General features: G+C 43.2%; 1 protein-coding gene across 1 annotated transcript; it reads right to left on the reverse strand.

Annotated features, from left to right (window-relative positions):
* Nucleotides 1-612: 612 nt before the first annotated feature.
* Nucleotides 613-6,861, reverse strand: C2H11orf87 (chromosome 2 C11orf87 homolog). Its single transcript, XM_058045018.1, has 2 exons — nt 6,775-6,861; nt 613-6,441 (listed from the first exon to the last, which is right to left on the reverse strand). Exon 2 carries the CDS (start codon nt 6,291-6,293, stop codon nt 5,817-5,819), a length of 477 nt encoding a protein of 158 aa, XP_057901001.1. The 5' UTR covers nt 6,294-6,441; nt 6,775-6,861; the 3' UTR covers nt 613-5,816.
* Between the last annotated feature and the right edge of the window lie 9,345 nt (nt 6,862-16,206).

Raw genomic sequence — 16,206 nt, forward strand, 5'->3', positions numbered from 1 at the left:
TTTGCAGGCTCCAACTCTGTTTAATAGATTAGTTACATTATTATATAAAGAGCTTGGAAGCCGAGAGCTTCAAAGAGCCAGGAACAGAATTAAGGCACTCCTTTAGAATCCCAAATTCACCCCACAGCCCTTCCTGTTTTTACTGTATTATAGAGTTAATATTTTCACCTTAGAACCTACTATACTGGCTCCTTGTTTGCAGCACTCAAAATCCCCTGGGATACCGTTTGAAAAGTTTTAACCTGTACCTGGTCACTGAACTGTATAGTAAGGAAAGGTAAAACAATAAAACCAAAGCATGTGTTTTATGGAAGTTCTTTCTAAGATTTTAGATTAAAATTTTCCTTGATTGGAGGTGGTATGAGAAAGAGAGGTCAAAGAATTACTGTGAAACAACAACAAAAAGTCGACATGATTTCATTCTGCTATACAATGTCAAAATTCTTCCTGTTTATGTTATGTATTTTGCTGTATTTGCTTTAAAGTCTTTGTCCTCTTAGAAAAGTAAGATAATGAACAGATTATATTGCTCCATTTCAAGGAAGGAAACAACAAAGAAAAGCCAACTGGAACACCAGATTATATAAATAAAGGCAATCTTTACTGACAGGGTTCTGATCCAAATATTTATTTATTTCCTAACTCATACAAAATTGATGCTTGTAGAGGTATTAGGTTAAAAGGGTTGGAAAATTAATTCTTCTAATTATCCACAGAGAACATATAGTACTGATGAAGCAATGAAAACCTCTTTGACTTGAATAAGAAATACATTACACATAATTTACAGAAATAAGATCTAGTGTCATATAGAAAATGACATTTCAGAGCAACAGGATCAGCAAGGACATCGATACTTGTCTCTGCTGTGGCTGCAACAGGTCGCCCTTCACCCAGGTCCATCCAGTGGAAGGGGAGGCTTCCCTTCCACAATCCCGCACAGGAAAGCCAACTATTTCCATTGCCAGGCATTTCACCTGTTTGCTTGCCAGTCACCTCTCTCCTCAAGGCTCGTACACCATCCAGTTCTTGTAAGATCGTAACACATTTTCTACACTAATGAGTTCGGCTGGATTCAGGCCAGAGACCTAGATGTAAAAGACTAAAACCAGAAGGAGGCTCTGTTCTACTAGAAATTTATTTTGCAATCAGATGGAAAACTTGGCTCAGGGGAAAAAATGTTGGATACCTGAAAGAGATGAGTAAGTCAATCCTGGATAAAAGTAGTACTAACTTTTATAATAAATGAAAGTGCTATGAAAGGTTTGTATATGTGTCATGCCAAATTCTACAGAGATGAGAAATGTAATTAAACAGTATCTAAGTTATTATAAATTTTGCTATTTACAGGAAAGAGGAAAAAGAATATTTCCTACATAATTTGTCATGGTTCCCTTCATATCTTGCATACTTATTAAAATGTAGGGTTTCAAGTACCCATAGAAAACATATGAACGTGCAGAGAGAATAACCACAAGAAAGGAAAAAAAGCAACCAAATTCTATAACTGGATTTAAAATAATTCAGTCCTGTATAAAGAGTCAAATCCTGTTCTTTTTTCCTCCCTATATTAAAGTTGCACTCGTATTCATAACAACAGAAGAAAAAAAGCACAGTTGCTTCATAACACTGGACACGGCTTTCCAGAAACAAGATAGCAATTACTCAGAAATGCTATGGAAAACATTAATCACAGAGTAACTTGCTATTTACATTAAAGATGCAGCCTCTAAAATAAATTTTAAAATTTAAAAAAAGCGCTTTTTTTGTCATAGGACAGTTTTGTCAGTAACGTGAAGTCTCTGTTCTTTGCTTTCTGTCCAGCATTTCCTTTGAGATATATATCTATAAACTTACAGATATACATCTGAGAGAGATGTATCAAAAGTTAAAACATGTCTGGATGGAGAGCCCGGCAAATTTTATCTGAAGCCACATTTGCAGTAGACAAACCCCCAAAGAAAGAAATGCCGGAATGATATATTTGAATGAAATGACATTCCCTGTCCGTGATCCACGTAGGAACCGAAGCGCCTCGGTCCACAGAAGCAGAGCTAACAGGAGCAGTGCAGGTTCCCCAGTGCCACCAGGCAGTGGTTTCCATCCTGTGGAGACTGCTCAGGAGCAGAGCAGGGTCAGCAGTGGTGATGTGGAGAGCTGTCACCCTCCGTGTGGGCTACAGATGGGATCCCAGTCCCTCGGCAGTCGGCACAAGCCGCTCCTGCTGATGCCAGCGGGAGCTGGATGAATCCCCAGGCAGCAGCAGGCTCTGAGGACAGGAGTGCAGCACGAGGCATCGCTGATGCTCCAATGCAGTCCCATCACGATGCTCATCAGCTCTGCTCTCACGAGGCTCTACAAAAGGAGTCCCTGCTGTCGTGCTTCTTCCAGGGAACAACGGCTGAACTGGACAGGAACTATTGAGCCCCACAGCACTTCTTATTCTAACACATGCAGGATGCTAGTGGCCAACCAGCTCCAATTCAGAACCAGGAAAATCCAGCTGCAGGATCTGCCCCCTAACAGAGCAAAGACAGTCTGTGCTTCCATCAGTCAGCACTCAGCTGCCCAGTCATCATTGTCACTCGTCGAAACCAGTGCAAATTCACAGGAAAAAGAACGTCCACATCGAGAGGGTAAAAATCCTTCCTCATGTTCGAAAAAGGTACAAGCATTTACCCAGCATCTCTATCAAATATCGTAGAAAAGGTTACACAAAAATATTTAAATATATGGATACAGATACATAGATATTACACTTGCATAAAATATGTATATTCAAAACCCTTTGGGCAGTTTCACATTTAGCTGAAAATGTATGCTTTAGAAATATGAACAATTTCCTACTCTTTTCTAGTTTAAGTAGGAGGGGAAAGAAGCATCAGCCTTATTAATACTGAATGCTAAGTGCAGAAGTTTAGCTGTAGCTGTAGGGTTTTGAAGCAATTGATTTGACAGAACCTCCAAGCATAAACTCTGTTTTAAAAATCCACATCTATTCCCTAGATTGCTTATTGTTTCATGAAAATGAAAACCTACGTGTCCTGCTTGTATCAGCTAGATCTCCTGAGACCGTTCAATTAAACCTCATAAGTTTGCTATACCTCAAGATAGGGCTGTGTACTGGGAATATGCATGAACCTTATTGCAGTAATTCTGTGTGATAATAGGAATTTACAACTTCTCATATCTTGTCTAATTTAACTTTAGAAATAAAAAACCTTAGATGACACCACAAGAAGCTCACAGTTCTGCAAAAATTAAAGTCAGTATGAAATTTTACTAATAGACCATACAATTTACACAGATTTACATAAATACAGAGATATTAAAATATTAAATCAAAGCTAATTAACAAAGGATAGAGTTTTACATGATAATATTTTAACTCTAGTCACACTTTCGCAACTACTTTCAGTGGCATGAGATTATATAAATAATACATACACCTGTATATCCATAATATATATATATAAAGATATATATATCTATCTCTCCATCCTTCTTTTTTTCTTCAAAAATAGGGCAATTTTATAACTGCAATGAGATGTGACAAGCAGTACACTTCTGGGGAATTATTGCATGCCTTGAGTGCATAAGGCAGAAGGAAGAGTATCTGACTTCAGACACTAAAGAAGTGGAATCATCAACCAGAAACGCACTGGAGTGACTTGGAACATCTTATTGCTTTTATAAAACTCGAAATTATACACTGTTGGTTTGGGATGGGGCGGGGGGTGGTTTAAAGGCACAAAATAAAGGGGAAAGTAATACCTCTCTGTTTAGTGGAGATCAACGGACAGGAAGCTCCATCAGAGCTCGCTGAACACTCCTCATTGTCCTAAATCTATTCCCTGTGGTGCAATACTGTGCCGCAGTTGCATAAGGAGGTTAAACACAAAAGTTCACGCATCCTTTATTAGAGGGAAACAAAACAAAGCCAATTTCCTCGCCCAGCAACAACGAAGTAGCCATTATCAGCAAGAGCCAGCCGCAAACACCCCTCGCTCAGCGGCGCACACGGCAGCTCTCCACACCAACCTCAGCAGGTGGAGCGGCTCCTTGGGCTCCCTGGTACAGCTCTTCCCTACAGCGATGGAGGCACAGATCCAAACTTAACAGCAATTTCCCATCACACCAGGAAAGATCAGGAAGTGAGAAAACTGGGTGACAGAAATACTGCCGTGAAATCTCTGCATTTTGGGGGTATTACAGGAGTATGGAGGACTTTTGCCATTCTCTTTCCCAGTTTTAAACTGGTTAAGGACATTCACCCACAGATTACAGCTCCAGACCTCCTGGTCTACGTGTCTGGGATTTTTTCAGTCAGACACCCTGGCAGACAGAGCATGTCAGAGGAGAAATACAAGGAATACAGAATATTAAAAACTGTGGGCTATTACTATATCCTCAAATCACTTCAAATGATGGAACAGAAAGAAAAAAAAAAAAATAAATCCCTCGGGATCACTTTTTCTCTGCTGCAATTTTTAGATGTTAGTATGCACAGTAGAGGGCTGCCTCTGCTACCATATCACACTATATGTTACAAAGTTTGGATCTGGCACGCTGTTAAGGCACCTCCAAGTAATGGTCATTGATTTGATCACTAAGCAAAGACGCATTTTCTGTACACCACACTGCATCCTCCAACACACACAGCACCAGCAGCCACTCACACCCGCCAGCCAGAGACAACAAAACTCTCTATGCTTGCTAGGGATAAACTACACCACTTCACAGCAGCCACTTCAAAAATCTGCCAGGGTTTGGGAGTGGATGTTTTCAACTGCATTATTTGTTTCCCAAGAGAGGACATACGATAAAATTAAGTGTTGTCTGTCACTAATTGTCTACAAGATTAGGAGGGCTGAAAATACACATCAGCCTAAAAAACTAGAAGCAAGATCTGTACTGCTGCAGGATTCCTTGCTGGGAGACAAAGCTGTAAACGCAGGCATTCAGTGCAGGGTGCCTGGTGCAGAACTGGATTGCTTCAGGACCAACAGCAGGTACAAAGACAACCTCCCCTGGGAGGGCACAGGCAAGTTACTGCACCTTACCCCTCCCTCCCACACAGAACAGTACAGGGTTTGGGTTTCACGGGTCATGGCATGGGGAAGGGGATGCTTTTCAAGATGAAGGGAGCTGATGGGAGTGGAAAGCTCAGGCACCACTCTATGGAGACATCTGACTCCATCCTCCAGATTGTGAGTGGGTCACTCAGTGCTGCAGCTGGGGGCACAGGGCCGTGGGGTCGGAGGGTGCTTGCAGTTAAGCCCAACTAGGGGTGGCCATTTCTATATCAAGCAATATCCAGTTCTGGAAAGGAGTGAGAGGGGTGGGACAAGGGCATAGATCCCAGCACAAAAGGAGAGACCACAGTGTACCATCAGTCTGCTCTGACAGAAGGGTCCCAAAGGCACCCACCAGACCTGCCTCTACCCCCACACCCCAACCCACACCATGTAACAATGACACAGGGCGCAGTGGGAATCCCAAGCACAGTGGGAAACCCAATTATCCCTGTACTTGGAGTAATAATGTCCAGAGAAAAGGGACCCCCTACCCCTGACCCTCTCGTGCAGGTGGATGACTTGATATTGAGTAGCTGTGTGCAGCTCCTTCTCCAGTAAAAAGATGCATCCTTTCCTCACACAGTCAATGAGAAATGCAATGTGATCTGTCATGCGCTTGGATCATGGGCTTGTTCATTCATCTGAATTAGCAATGTTTTCTTCCTCTTCGGAGACTAGAGTAATCACTCAGATATTTACAAACATCAATCAGAGGTTCGCGAGGTCTCCCCCAAACCATCATGACAAAATCACCGTCTGCAGGAGCCCCACGCCAGCTGTGTCCAAACAAGCCTGTGCTTGCTGAGAGCTGGGGGCTGCCGAGGGAGAGGAGCGCTGGATCTCCGAGTCCTGGGGGGCTCTTCCCAGTCGGCTGTCTCTTCCTTGGGGTGCCTCTCCCTGCACCACTGTCCCAGGGTGCTGGCTGCTGCTACTGCTGCTGCGGGCACAGTGGTCCCGTTCATACTCCTCCTGAGCCTTTTGCATTTTCCGCTTCTTCATCTTCCTCTTGTGGATGTGGAAGGTGGTGAGGGAGAGGAGGATCAGGCAGAAGATGAGGGTGACCAGGACAATTAAAACCACGGTGGATGAGAAGGACTGAAAGAGTTGACCCACTTGCGTGATGCAGGTGCTGCTGGTATTTAAGGTGGCAGATGTCCTGTTCAGAAGACAAGGCGGCAGCGACAGCCTCAACTCTTTGGAGAGCTTGGCACTCATTGAGGAGGCTACGGAAGATGAGGATCTTCCTCCCCACTCCGAAGACGTCTAAATTTCAGTCGGTGTCGGGCTGCTGGCGGGCGCTTGCTGGAAATGCCCGGGATGCTGCCGGCTCAGCCTCTCGCTCGCTCTGAAGTGCCCGAGCAGCCTGCAAGGGGAGCCGGACACATCAGCGCCCCGAGGCACCCACCCTGCGCAGCTCCCCCGCCCCAAACCCGGCTGCGGCAGCCTCCGCCCCGCGCCCCGCTCCGAGCGGCCCCGGCTCCCAGCCGGGACGGGGCACCGCGCCGCCGCTCCGACCGCGCCGATCCTCGGCACCGCGGGCAGCTCCGCCCGGCCGCTCCCCCAACTAGTTGCGGCGGGAAAGGCAGCGAGGGAGCGGCGGCCGGGTGCCAGAGCCCCGCGCCGCGGCTGCTGCCGGAACCGAGCGGGTGCTGCCCCGCCGTGCCGGAGCCGCCGCCCGCCCCGGAGCCCGCCTTACCTGCGCGGCGAGGGAGCCGCGGGCGCTGGGGGCTGCGGCAGCGCGGAGTGAGCGCAGGAGCGGAGGCACCGCCGCTTCGGGGAGCGCCGCCCGCAGCCGCAGCCGCCCCGGCCGCTGACGTCAGGGCCCGGCCCGCCGGCCGCCGCCCCGCACGGCCCCTCACGGCGGCGGCACCGCCCGCGGCCCCGGCCCGCCGCACCCCGCGGCCCCGGCCCGCCACCGCCGCCGCACCCCGCGCCCCGCACCGCCCGCAGCGCCCGCGGCCGCGCAACCCCCGCCCTCGCTGCCCACCTCCGCCGCCGCGCTGAGCGCGGCCCGCAGCCCCGTGCCCACAGCAGCCGGACGTACCGGTGCCAGCGGCACCGACTGCAGCCAGCCCCGCCGCCCCGGCCCCAGGCACGCAGACGCGCCGCGGCCAGAGCGCCCGCACCGAGGCACCCCCGGCGCCTTCAGCCCGCGGTGCCGTGTGCCCGGCCGCCAGCCACGCTCGCACCGCACCGCGCCCGGTGCCGAGCCCCCGCCCGTACCGACACCCCGTCCCTCCGCACCAGTCCTTGCTCGGGGAGGCTGGTGTCAATCTCTGGGAGCGAAGCTGTGCCAGGGACTCCTGGTGGGAATGTGTGTGAAAACTTGCCTTACCAAGGCTAAGTGCATCGCAGGCGCTTTAGTCAAGAACAAACAGGTATGGGCTGCCCGTTAATGCAGTTAAGCCAAAAAACAGATGATTTCTAAACATAAGAAAATCTGTTATTTGAAAAGTTCTTTCAGAAGTGCTAACAGGGCAGAAAAAATAAATACCATTAGAATGGAGCTCTTCACATTTCCAAAAGGAATAAACTGATGTGGTAGTGTCTGGCAACATGGGACAAGATCTGATGGACAGGAGCTTCCATGTTGTGTGCTCTAGACTAACCCCATGTGCTGGAAGGAGAGCTGCTATAAAGGTCTGGTGTAAGTTACAGCACTATAAGGAGAAACAGAAAATATCCATCCTTTCTAGTGGCTAAAAAGCCTGGAGGAAAATCTGTACAGGGTAAGCTGTGACATGAGTTGGAAAAATCTTCAGTGAAGAACAAAGATACGTTAGATCTGCTGACCCTGATAGCCAAGAACCTTTCACAAGGGTGGACAGAAGCTGACTAGCTGAGCATTTAAGCACTTTGCTGCTTCAAGGCAGATTTCTTTTGTACTGTCTTTTGTCTCTGATAAGTGAATGCACCACAGCTTGTGAAATTTGGGCAGGCCCAAATTAACTCTATTAACTCAGATTGTTCTGGAGAAAGATTTACACCACACAGAATTAACTACATTGAAGACGTACACAGAAGAACTACATTGGAATTATCCCAACCACTTCCAACTTAATGCTTCCTCTAAAACCAGAGGAATAGGGGTTTCCATTACTCCTTCCCCTCCCCAGAATAGTACAGCTTGCTGCTGGAGAGGTGCTGCACGGAGAGGAAAGACATTCAGTCCAGTACTGAGAGACAAGCCCTTGCACACTGCTTGTCTCACTCAGCTCCCTCAGGTGCACAGCTGGTGCCATTGCTAAAACTCCCCTCCCCATGCAGTGGGGTTGGACTCAGTGAGTGTTACAAGTCCATTCCAGCCCAGATTATTATATGATTCTATGATTCTCAGCCCAGCATTCCTTGCACTGATGTCCAACCCCTCACACGCACACACATCCATACGCTCACTGGCTTTCTGCCTGTACTTTTTTTCTTCCTCCTTGCCTTCCTGCAATGTGCACATCTGAGGTCTGCATTGATCAGTGCTCTGTACTCGCTGCCTTAGAGGAGAAAACAACCACCACAGGCTGAAACAGCACATCAATCCTCAGGCTATTCCCTCTTTCTTCCCACTATTCTTTGCAAAGCTGCAGCCGAACGGGGGACTGCAAAACAGGGTGAGGGGCATAGTAACCACTCATCATGGCCTGTGCCACTGGAGAATGCTTTGATCCTGCACAGAAGCAACCAAAGTATAGAGCAGTAGTGCTGTGCTCCCTGACCAGGCTCCACTGAGTACTTTAGCCTAAACTGAAAGTGGGAAAAGGAGAGCATTTAATCTCAAAAACATGTGCAAGTTTGTTAAGGTGCAGTAGTTCATCTGAGACTGATGATTAGAAGTTGCTAGATGATAAGAAATAATTCATTTTTAAAAACCCAAACAACAGTATAAGAATGGCCTTTTGCTCAGAAAACAGTATTAGGAGATATAATAAATGTATGAAGATACCTTAGAATGTTAGCCCTGTTTATGGCAGAAATAACCAAATTAGGGATTGGATAAAGTTCAAAACCAAGAATTTACTAACTTGAGGTGTGTTTATTGCAAAAGTGAATACCTAGGACTACTTATTTATTGCACTAGAATATATGACTATGTCTTCAGCATTTACATGGTGGGAGAGGCAACACAAAGCTACTGCAAGGTAAATTACCTTAAATAAATTAAAAATCCTTTGTGTATTCATTTTACCTGTTGTCCATTGCCTTCAATTATTCACATTATACCTTGCTCCTAGGATTAGAAAATAGTGAAAATATGTCTTGTGTATTAGTATCATAATTATTCCAAGGTTTTTCCTAAACTGTGGAGAATGAAAAATGGATTCAGGGAGGGGACAGAAGTATAGACCTCAGCAAATGTTTAACTCCTTCCCTACTGTCCCAGCCCCTTCTTTGTGTGTTCATGTACAATTTTGCAATATTTCTGCTTTTGATAAAATGAATAAAAAGCAGAGATTGTTCTTGTTCTTTCTGGCAACTAATTTTACAATGTTTAACAAGAGAGTCAGAAGAGAAGCATTGTAAACTAAAAGGGAAATAACACATACCTTGGTATTCTGGTTCACATTGGCTGTGAGCCAACCAAATGGAATACCCATGAGCAGAATACAGAAAGTTTCAGAAATTAGGGGGGAAAAATCTGTGTTGTTATTGTGCATTAGTCCTTTGCTCTGATTAACTATTATAATTATATTTAAATATATAAATAAAAATATAGAAGATGCAGTCATGAAAAACCCTTACTTTATCTGGCATGAAAATAAAGGGCACAATATCTTCAAGAGTGCCCTCTTTCAAGAATAAATTGGTCATTAGTTATAGTGAATTCAAGCATACCTTATAAACAGTATGACATTTATGGGGATTAGGTTTCTGGCTCAAACAGGATTGGCCACTGTGTGATGGAGGACATTATATTAAGAGGATAGATTTTGAATTTTACAACAAGGTTTTTACTCATTAGAACCTGATAACTCCCAGTTTTCTCTTGATTCCCATTGTTCAGAAGCAGACAGCATACATACTTCTAAATCCCACAAATGGACTTTCATACATGAATATTTTAGTCTATAATTAGAACAGTTGTTCTTGCAGATACTAATTCCTCAATCCCTGTATTACAAGGCCCTTTTTTCAGTAAGGCAGTTGCCTAATGAGATAACCTCTGTGAGCAGAGGCTGTTCATGTAAGTAAAGGTTTGATGGTTCAGGCCCTTGCCTATTAATGGCCCTTCTTGCAAAAAAATTTATTGTCCCACCAGTGTTTAAATTTAGCACTTGATTGCATGTAGAATAATGCATGATCCCCTTTTCACCAAGATTGATGTCATCATTTGCCTGCCAGACCGAGCACTCCATGAATGCCAATAACCCTGGCAATAATCTGCTATCTCCCCATGGGATTAAGGCCATCTGTGTGGAAGTCTTCCAGGACTTTACATACTCCCACTACAACAGGTGAAACCCAGTAATTTAAATATGGTTTGAAAACATAGGACTGTAGATAGAATGGATTTTACCACTGAAATAAAATAAATTTTTCTTTCATATGCACTGGTAGGTCAGTTAAGATCCTGCAAAGATGGTAGAGGTGTCCTTCAGAGAGATTCTGAGCTGGAATAGTTTTACTGTGGCTGACAATTCTGCTTCCCAGTCTACCCAGCTCAGAAACAGATATTCTTTTTCTTTCTTTCCCCTACACCTCTTAGAAGAAAGTAGTCTGGGTGATATGGACTCACAATTTTTTCAGTTTCAGGAGATGATTCTTTATGAAGCTTAAGGAAAATTTTACATATTCATTTTCTATTCTTACTTTTGAAAAATATTCTTTTCTTGTTCTGGTAAAGAAGAAAACCTCCCACATGTGATGGTGAGAATTAAAAAAGGGAAAAAAAAGAATGCATGTGATGCCGACCGAGGAAGGTTACTGGGCTTTTGCAGAATTCACCAGGGTGTTAAATGGTTCTAGGAGTAGAACATAGATCCAGACTATGAAGAAATTAGTAGACAACCTTGAGCTTGCCTGACCAAATACACAGATCTAATTATAACATCAGAATTCTAGAGCTGCATATGCGTACATCTACTAATGCAAAGTGGATCTGAGTAAATTTATTGCAAAGGGAGGAAAGAAGGACAATATTTTAACTGTAACTATGCACTAAAAATTCACTAAAATTTACTTTATTCATTAGCCAATAATTTTAGAGCAGCAAGGTCAGAGTAATGACCTTCCACATTTAATATTTTTGCTTTTCTTAATAGTTCGCAGAGTTTTCAGGGAATTTGGAGGAGCAGACTTTGAGTATATATTTAAATAGAGAGCATGACTAGTGGTTGGTGAAACATCAGCTAACTGTAGCAGGTCATCCCATGGCCAAAGGCAGAGCAGTCCTCACCAATGTTCGTGTGATCCATCTGTAAATGCACAGTGTGGAACAGCAACACCAAGAAAGGGACACTGAGGGTAACAGCCTGGCAGCTGCTGTCTGCAGACAGAAGGCTGGGAGTGAAGGGATTGAATTTGGGATTTTCAGCTCCAGGCAGCATGTCTCAGCCTGAGACAGGAGATTTTTCTTGTTCATTCCATGCACATAACAACCCTCCCTCTCCCCATAATATCCTGGCTTGGTTCCAGGGAGGAAATCTAAGAAAGCTGGGCCATTTACCTCTAGCTCTACTAGAAAAAAATCCATCCTCAGTCAACTCCAGCTCACTGTGCTCTTCATCAGCAACACACATAGCTCAAATTTTGCCCAGGGCCTTTTATATATATATATATATATATATATATATATATATATATAAAAATTTTTTTTTTTGGTCAACTACTGTGTGATGAAGGAAGTTAGCAGCACTCATTATTATTCTGTTCTGCCGTTATCATCTCCTGGGCCCTGAACATCCAAGGGATCTTGGTTTTATCCCCACTTTTCCACTATTGCAATAGTAAAAAAATCTTGATACCAGCTGCTGGAAATTCATTTTTCTTGCATTTTCTTGCATTGTTGCACAGCTGAAAGTCTTTGTGGATAGCCTTATTCTTTCAATTTTTCTGTCACCTTACTTGTAGCCAGGATTTTAACCACTTGTCTAACAAAATTTTGAATTAAGTTTAGAAATTTTATTTAAAAATAAAATTAATTTTTACTAGCTTTGTAGCACTTCAGCTTTTTTTTCTTCTGAGGCTGTAGTTTGAGGTGGGGAGTGAGAATATTAATTTTTCAATTAGAGTATCATCCCAAAACTTCATAAGCACAAAATTTCTTCATGTCCCTACCTTCTAAACTAGGACCAGAAATGTGAAAGTCCTATTATATGAGGTGCTGTGCCCTGTAGTCAAATCCAGCCCAGGACACAAGCACCTGCTCATGGGAAGGGTAAAATTAAGTGTGTCATTAAGTGCCTGTTGGATTGGATGGAGCGCCTTGCAGCAGCAGCCCCTCACAGGGGCTTCTTTCCCTCCTTCCCAAAAACCCGTGTGTCAAACGGAGCTGCCCAAGCTGCAAATGCCTCTCCCATGGCAGGAGCCCCCATCTCTGAGCTGCGTGATCACCTTGTGAAACAGAAAAGGCTCTGACACACAGATGAGCTCAAGGTTTCCCCTCCATTGTTCCTGGCATTTACCTGCTGTCATGCACAATGCGCTTGTGAATAATCCTTTTGTACAAAAATAGCATTGTTTCAGAAGTGCTTATTTTACCAGTGGTAATCAGCAAGAAAGCAGTTGTTTACTGAGATTTCATTTTAAACTTGCTTCCTTCACCACTGTGTTTATTAGACTCTGCTGGAGAACCATGTAATCTTTTATTACTGGGCTCTTCGGTTTTCTCTCTGTAGCTTTCTGCTAAGTTTTATTATACTCTTTGCCATGTCAAGTCTGAAATTAGACTGGAAACACATTGGGAAAGCAACTGAATGATCTGATTTTAATCAAGAGGTGCTCTGAGAGAACATAAAACTCTCTCCAAAATAAAATAAAGCCAACTGGAGCATCTGGAAATAAGGAGAAAATATCAATGCAATAAGCACTCAACAAAGTTGGCCAGTTTTTTTAAAGCTCTACAGGAACATGTTTGGATGTAGTAATGTCCTTGCATGATAGCAGGAGGCTGATTAGCTGTTTTGTACTCCAAGAAAGTATTGAAACCATAACTTTTCTTTGTGTGCTTAGGTAAGACTATGCCAAGGAATCCTGTTTCCTACTTCTTCTGACCTTCACACTTCAGCAGTTAAAATTATGTCTCTAAATAATTGCTATGACACAAATATTTTTCCTTGCCTTGAGGAGCCCAGGACCAAAGCTTAGCTAATCTACCTCTCACCACCTTTGTGGGTCACACTGGAGAAGCATCAGTGTACAGAGGAAAAGCTTGGAAAGCAAAGGGAAAACTGAGTTGACAGATCAGGGAAGGCTGAATTTACAGGGTGGGCGAAATCTGGCAAAAATTAACGATTTTATAGAAAAATGCATTTTGTAGAACTAAGAAGTGCAGGTGGAACATAGGAGGCACAGCATAGAAGTGACAATCATAAATAGCTATTATTTGAGGAGTAACGTATAAGTGAGAAGAGAGATTTCAAGAAATTGAAATTGCATAACTGAAAATTATACAACATAAAAATATCATTTGTCATTTCAGTCACAGGCCTATGCAGACATAGTGCTATATGTGGTTTCAGCTGCTCTAGTTAGAGAAATATGTAATAATTCTTATAAGAATACACATTTGAAAATCCCATAAACTGTGATAGCATGAAAAAACAGAGAAATGTTAGAGTATTTCTCAGCTAGGCAGGTATCATCTGCCACTATCAATCCTATGTCTGTCATATTTACTCCACAAGTTTGAGGAAGAGGATATTTGCCACAAAGTGTGTGTTAAAGGGCATAAACTCTCAGGAACAGGCATCAGGAGAATGGGATGTCCTCCTAATGAGGGGAAAAGTTGAGACACAGCAGAGATGGGATAAAAAGCTGTATTATGTGAAGTCCTTAGGGAAAGAATAAGAGGGGAGGGGAAGGGAAGGGAAGGGAAGGGAAGGGAAGGGAAGGGAAGGGAAGGGAAGGGAAGGGAAGGGAAGGGAAGGGAAGGGAAGGGAAGGGAAGGGAAGGGAAGGGAAGGGAAGGGAAGGGAAGGGAAGGGAAGGGAAGGGAAGGGAAGGGAAGGGAAGGGAAGGGAAGGGAAGGGAAGGGAAGGGAAGGGAAGGGAAGGGAAGGGAAGGGAAGGGAAGGGAAGGGAAGGGAAGGGAAGGGAAGGGAAGGGAAGGGAAGGAATAGGCTGTAACTTGTCTAATAAAGTGATTGGGAGACATGGAGATCTGGTTTAGGAGCAAATGAATAGGTCATTAAAGAAGAATTAATAAAAGATCAGAGTGTAAAGTGCTGACATAGTGCAGAACAAAGGCAGGGAATTGTAACCCTGTTAGTACAGAAAACTGTGAAACAAATTGCACAACTAGGTTCTCTTCTCTATGATTTTCAGTTGTATACAGACTGTGTACATGACTGCTGCATCCACAACACACAGCATTCAAATCACCTTGAAAGAGATCTTGTTTGTTGAAACCAACAGCATTTTTTGTTCCATAACTGGGACAAGTAGAAGGGAGCAAAGTGGGCTTTGTACTTTTATTTGAGGGATCTATTCCCTTGCAAGGATATACCTTTAAGGCAATATGTATTTCTATGATAATTCACCAAAACCAAGTTTTGCACCTGTAGGCAAGCAGACCACTGACAGAGGATAAGACTTTTACAGTGTAGTTAAAGGAATGACAAAGATAGCCTGTTATTTAAAAGAAGAGGGAGGAGAAAAAGGAGAAGAATAATGAACAAGGAAGAAAAAGGGCAATACACTATTTCTAAACAATCATGTTGTAATATTGAGGGTCTTACACTTCTCTTAAGGGAGGACCATGCTTTCACTTCTCAGAGCATCTTCAGTTTCTCACAGGACTGCACCTTGTGGTCTTCTGAATAACCACTCATGAAAATATTTAATTTTTTATTCTCTTTCTTAAGACATTTGATTACAGAGAAACAAAGGAGTGGGGTGCTGTCAGTGGGATGTTTTGAAGCTAAGCTATTGTTTGAGCCAATGCAATGATTAGATTGCATTTCCAGATTAAAACAGTTCTGGAAAAGGAGAAAATAAGGTTAACTGTCTAGTTTCAACTGAACACATTTGTGTATTTTATACCAACTAAAATGTTCTGACTAAAAAAAAAATAGACAAGTGGCTTTAACTTAATTTAGTAATTGCATATGGTATTTTCACATTAGAAGAAAAGACTAATTAATAACAACTGTCGTTTAAAACCCAGCCACTTCACAAAAGTACATTTCTCCATAGATTTCCATCATGGTTTTTACTATGACTAGATTAGGACACAACATCAATACCTAAATACTTCATTGCTCAATAGACTAAGCTTCATTTGAGCTGTTCCAGTCTATTATTCAAATTGTATAATATTAAAATTTATTGATAGGTATTTAATTGGAAGATGACAGCATCTCTTATTAGCTACTTAAACCAAGACCAACAGCTGAAAAATATCAGCATGAAAGCCATACAAACAAAAATCTTTGCTGAGATCTTACACTGAACAAAATCACTTCAACCCACAAATTACAATCATGTTAGTGAGTAATTAAAGCAAGGGACAAAGTCAGGACTACAATATTCTATTCCCAATTCAGCTACTGACTCACAGTGTGATTTAGCTCATTTACCACCTATAAAATGGAAGATGAGATAATGATAATGACAGGGATAATAATGCCTACATAAAAGAAGTGCTAGGAGTCTTAATGTTTGAAAAGAGTTTTGAGATAGGGCTGCTATATAAACAGAGATTATAATTAACAAGGGACTGCAAGCTTGCACGATTGGTACGTTCTTTGGGATTTCAGAAGCAAAGATAGGTGAACTCTGTATATCTGAGTCCTCTATTGTAGGAGCTTATTTGGGAAATTATGTTTCACAGCTGCCATTACACTGTATTGGAGCCAGGCTTTTAAGAGGTCCTAACTATTTGCCAGTCATTAACGCAAGAAACTTTAAAGGCAGTTCAAAATAATCTCATCACCGTGACTACTGGCTCCAGCTTGTCGTATCGTATTCTCTTCTTAG

This window comes from Melospiza georgiana, chromosome 2 (genome assembly GCF_028018845.1).
Source record: "Melospiza georgiana isolate bMelGeo1 chromosome 2, bMelGeo1.pri, whole genome shotgun sequence".
Lineage (NCBI taxonomy): Eukaryota > Metazoa > Chordata > Aves > Passeriformes > Passerellidae > Melospiza > Melospiza georgiana.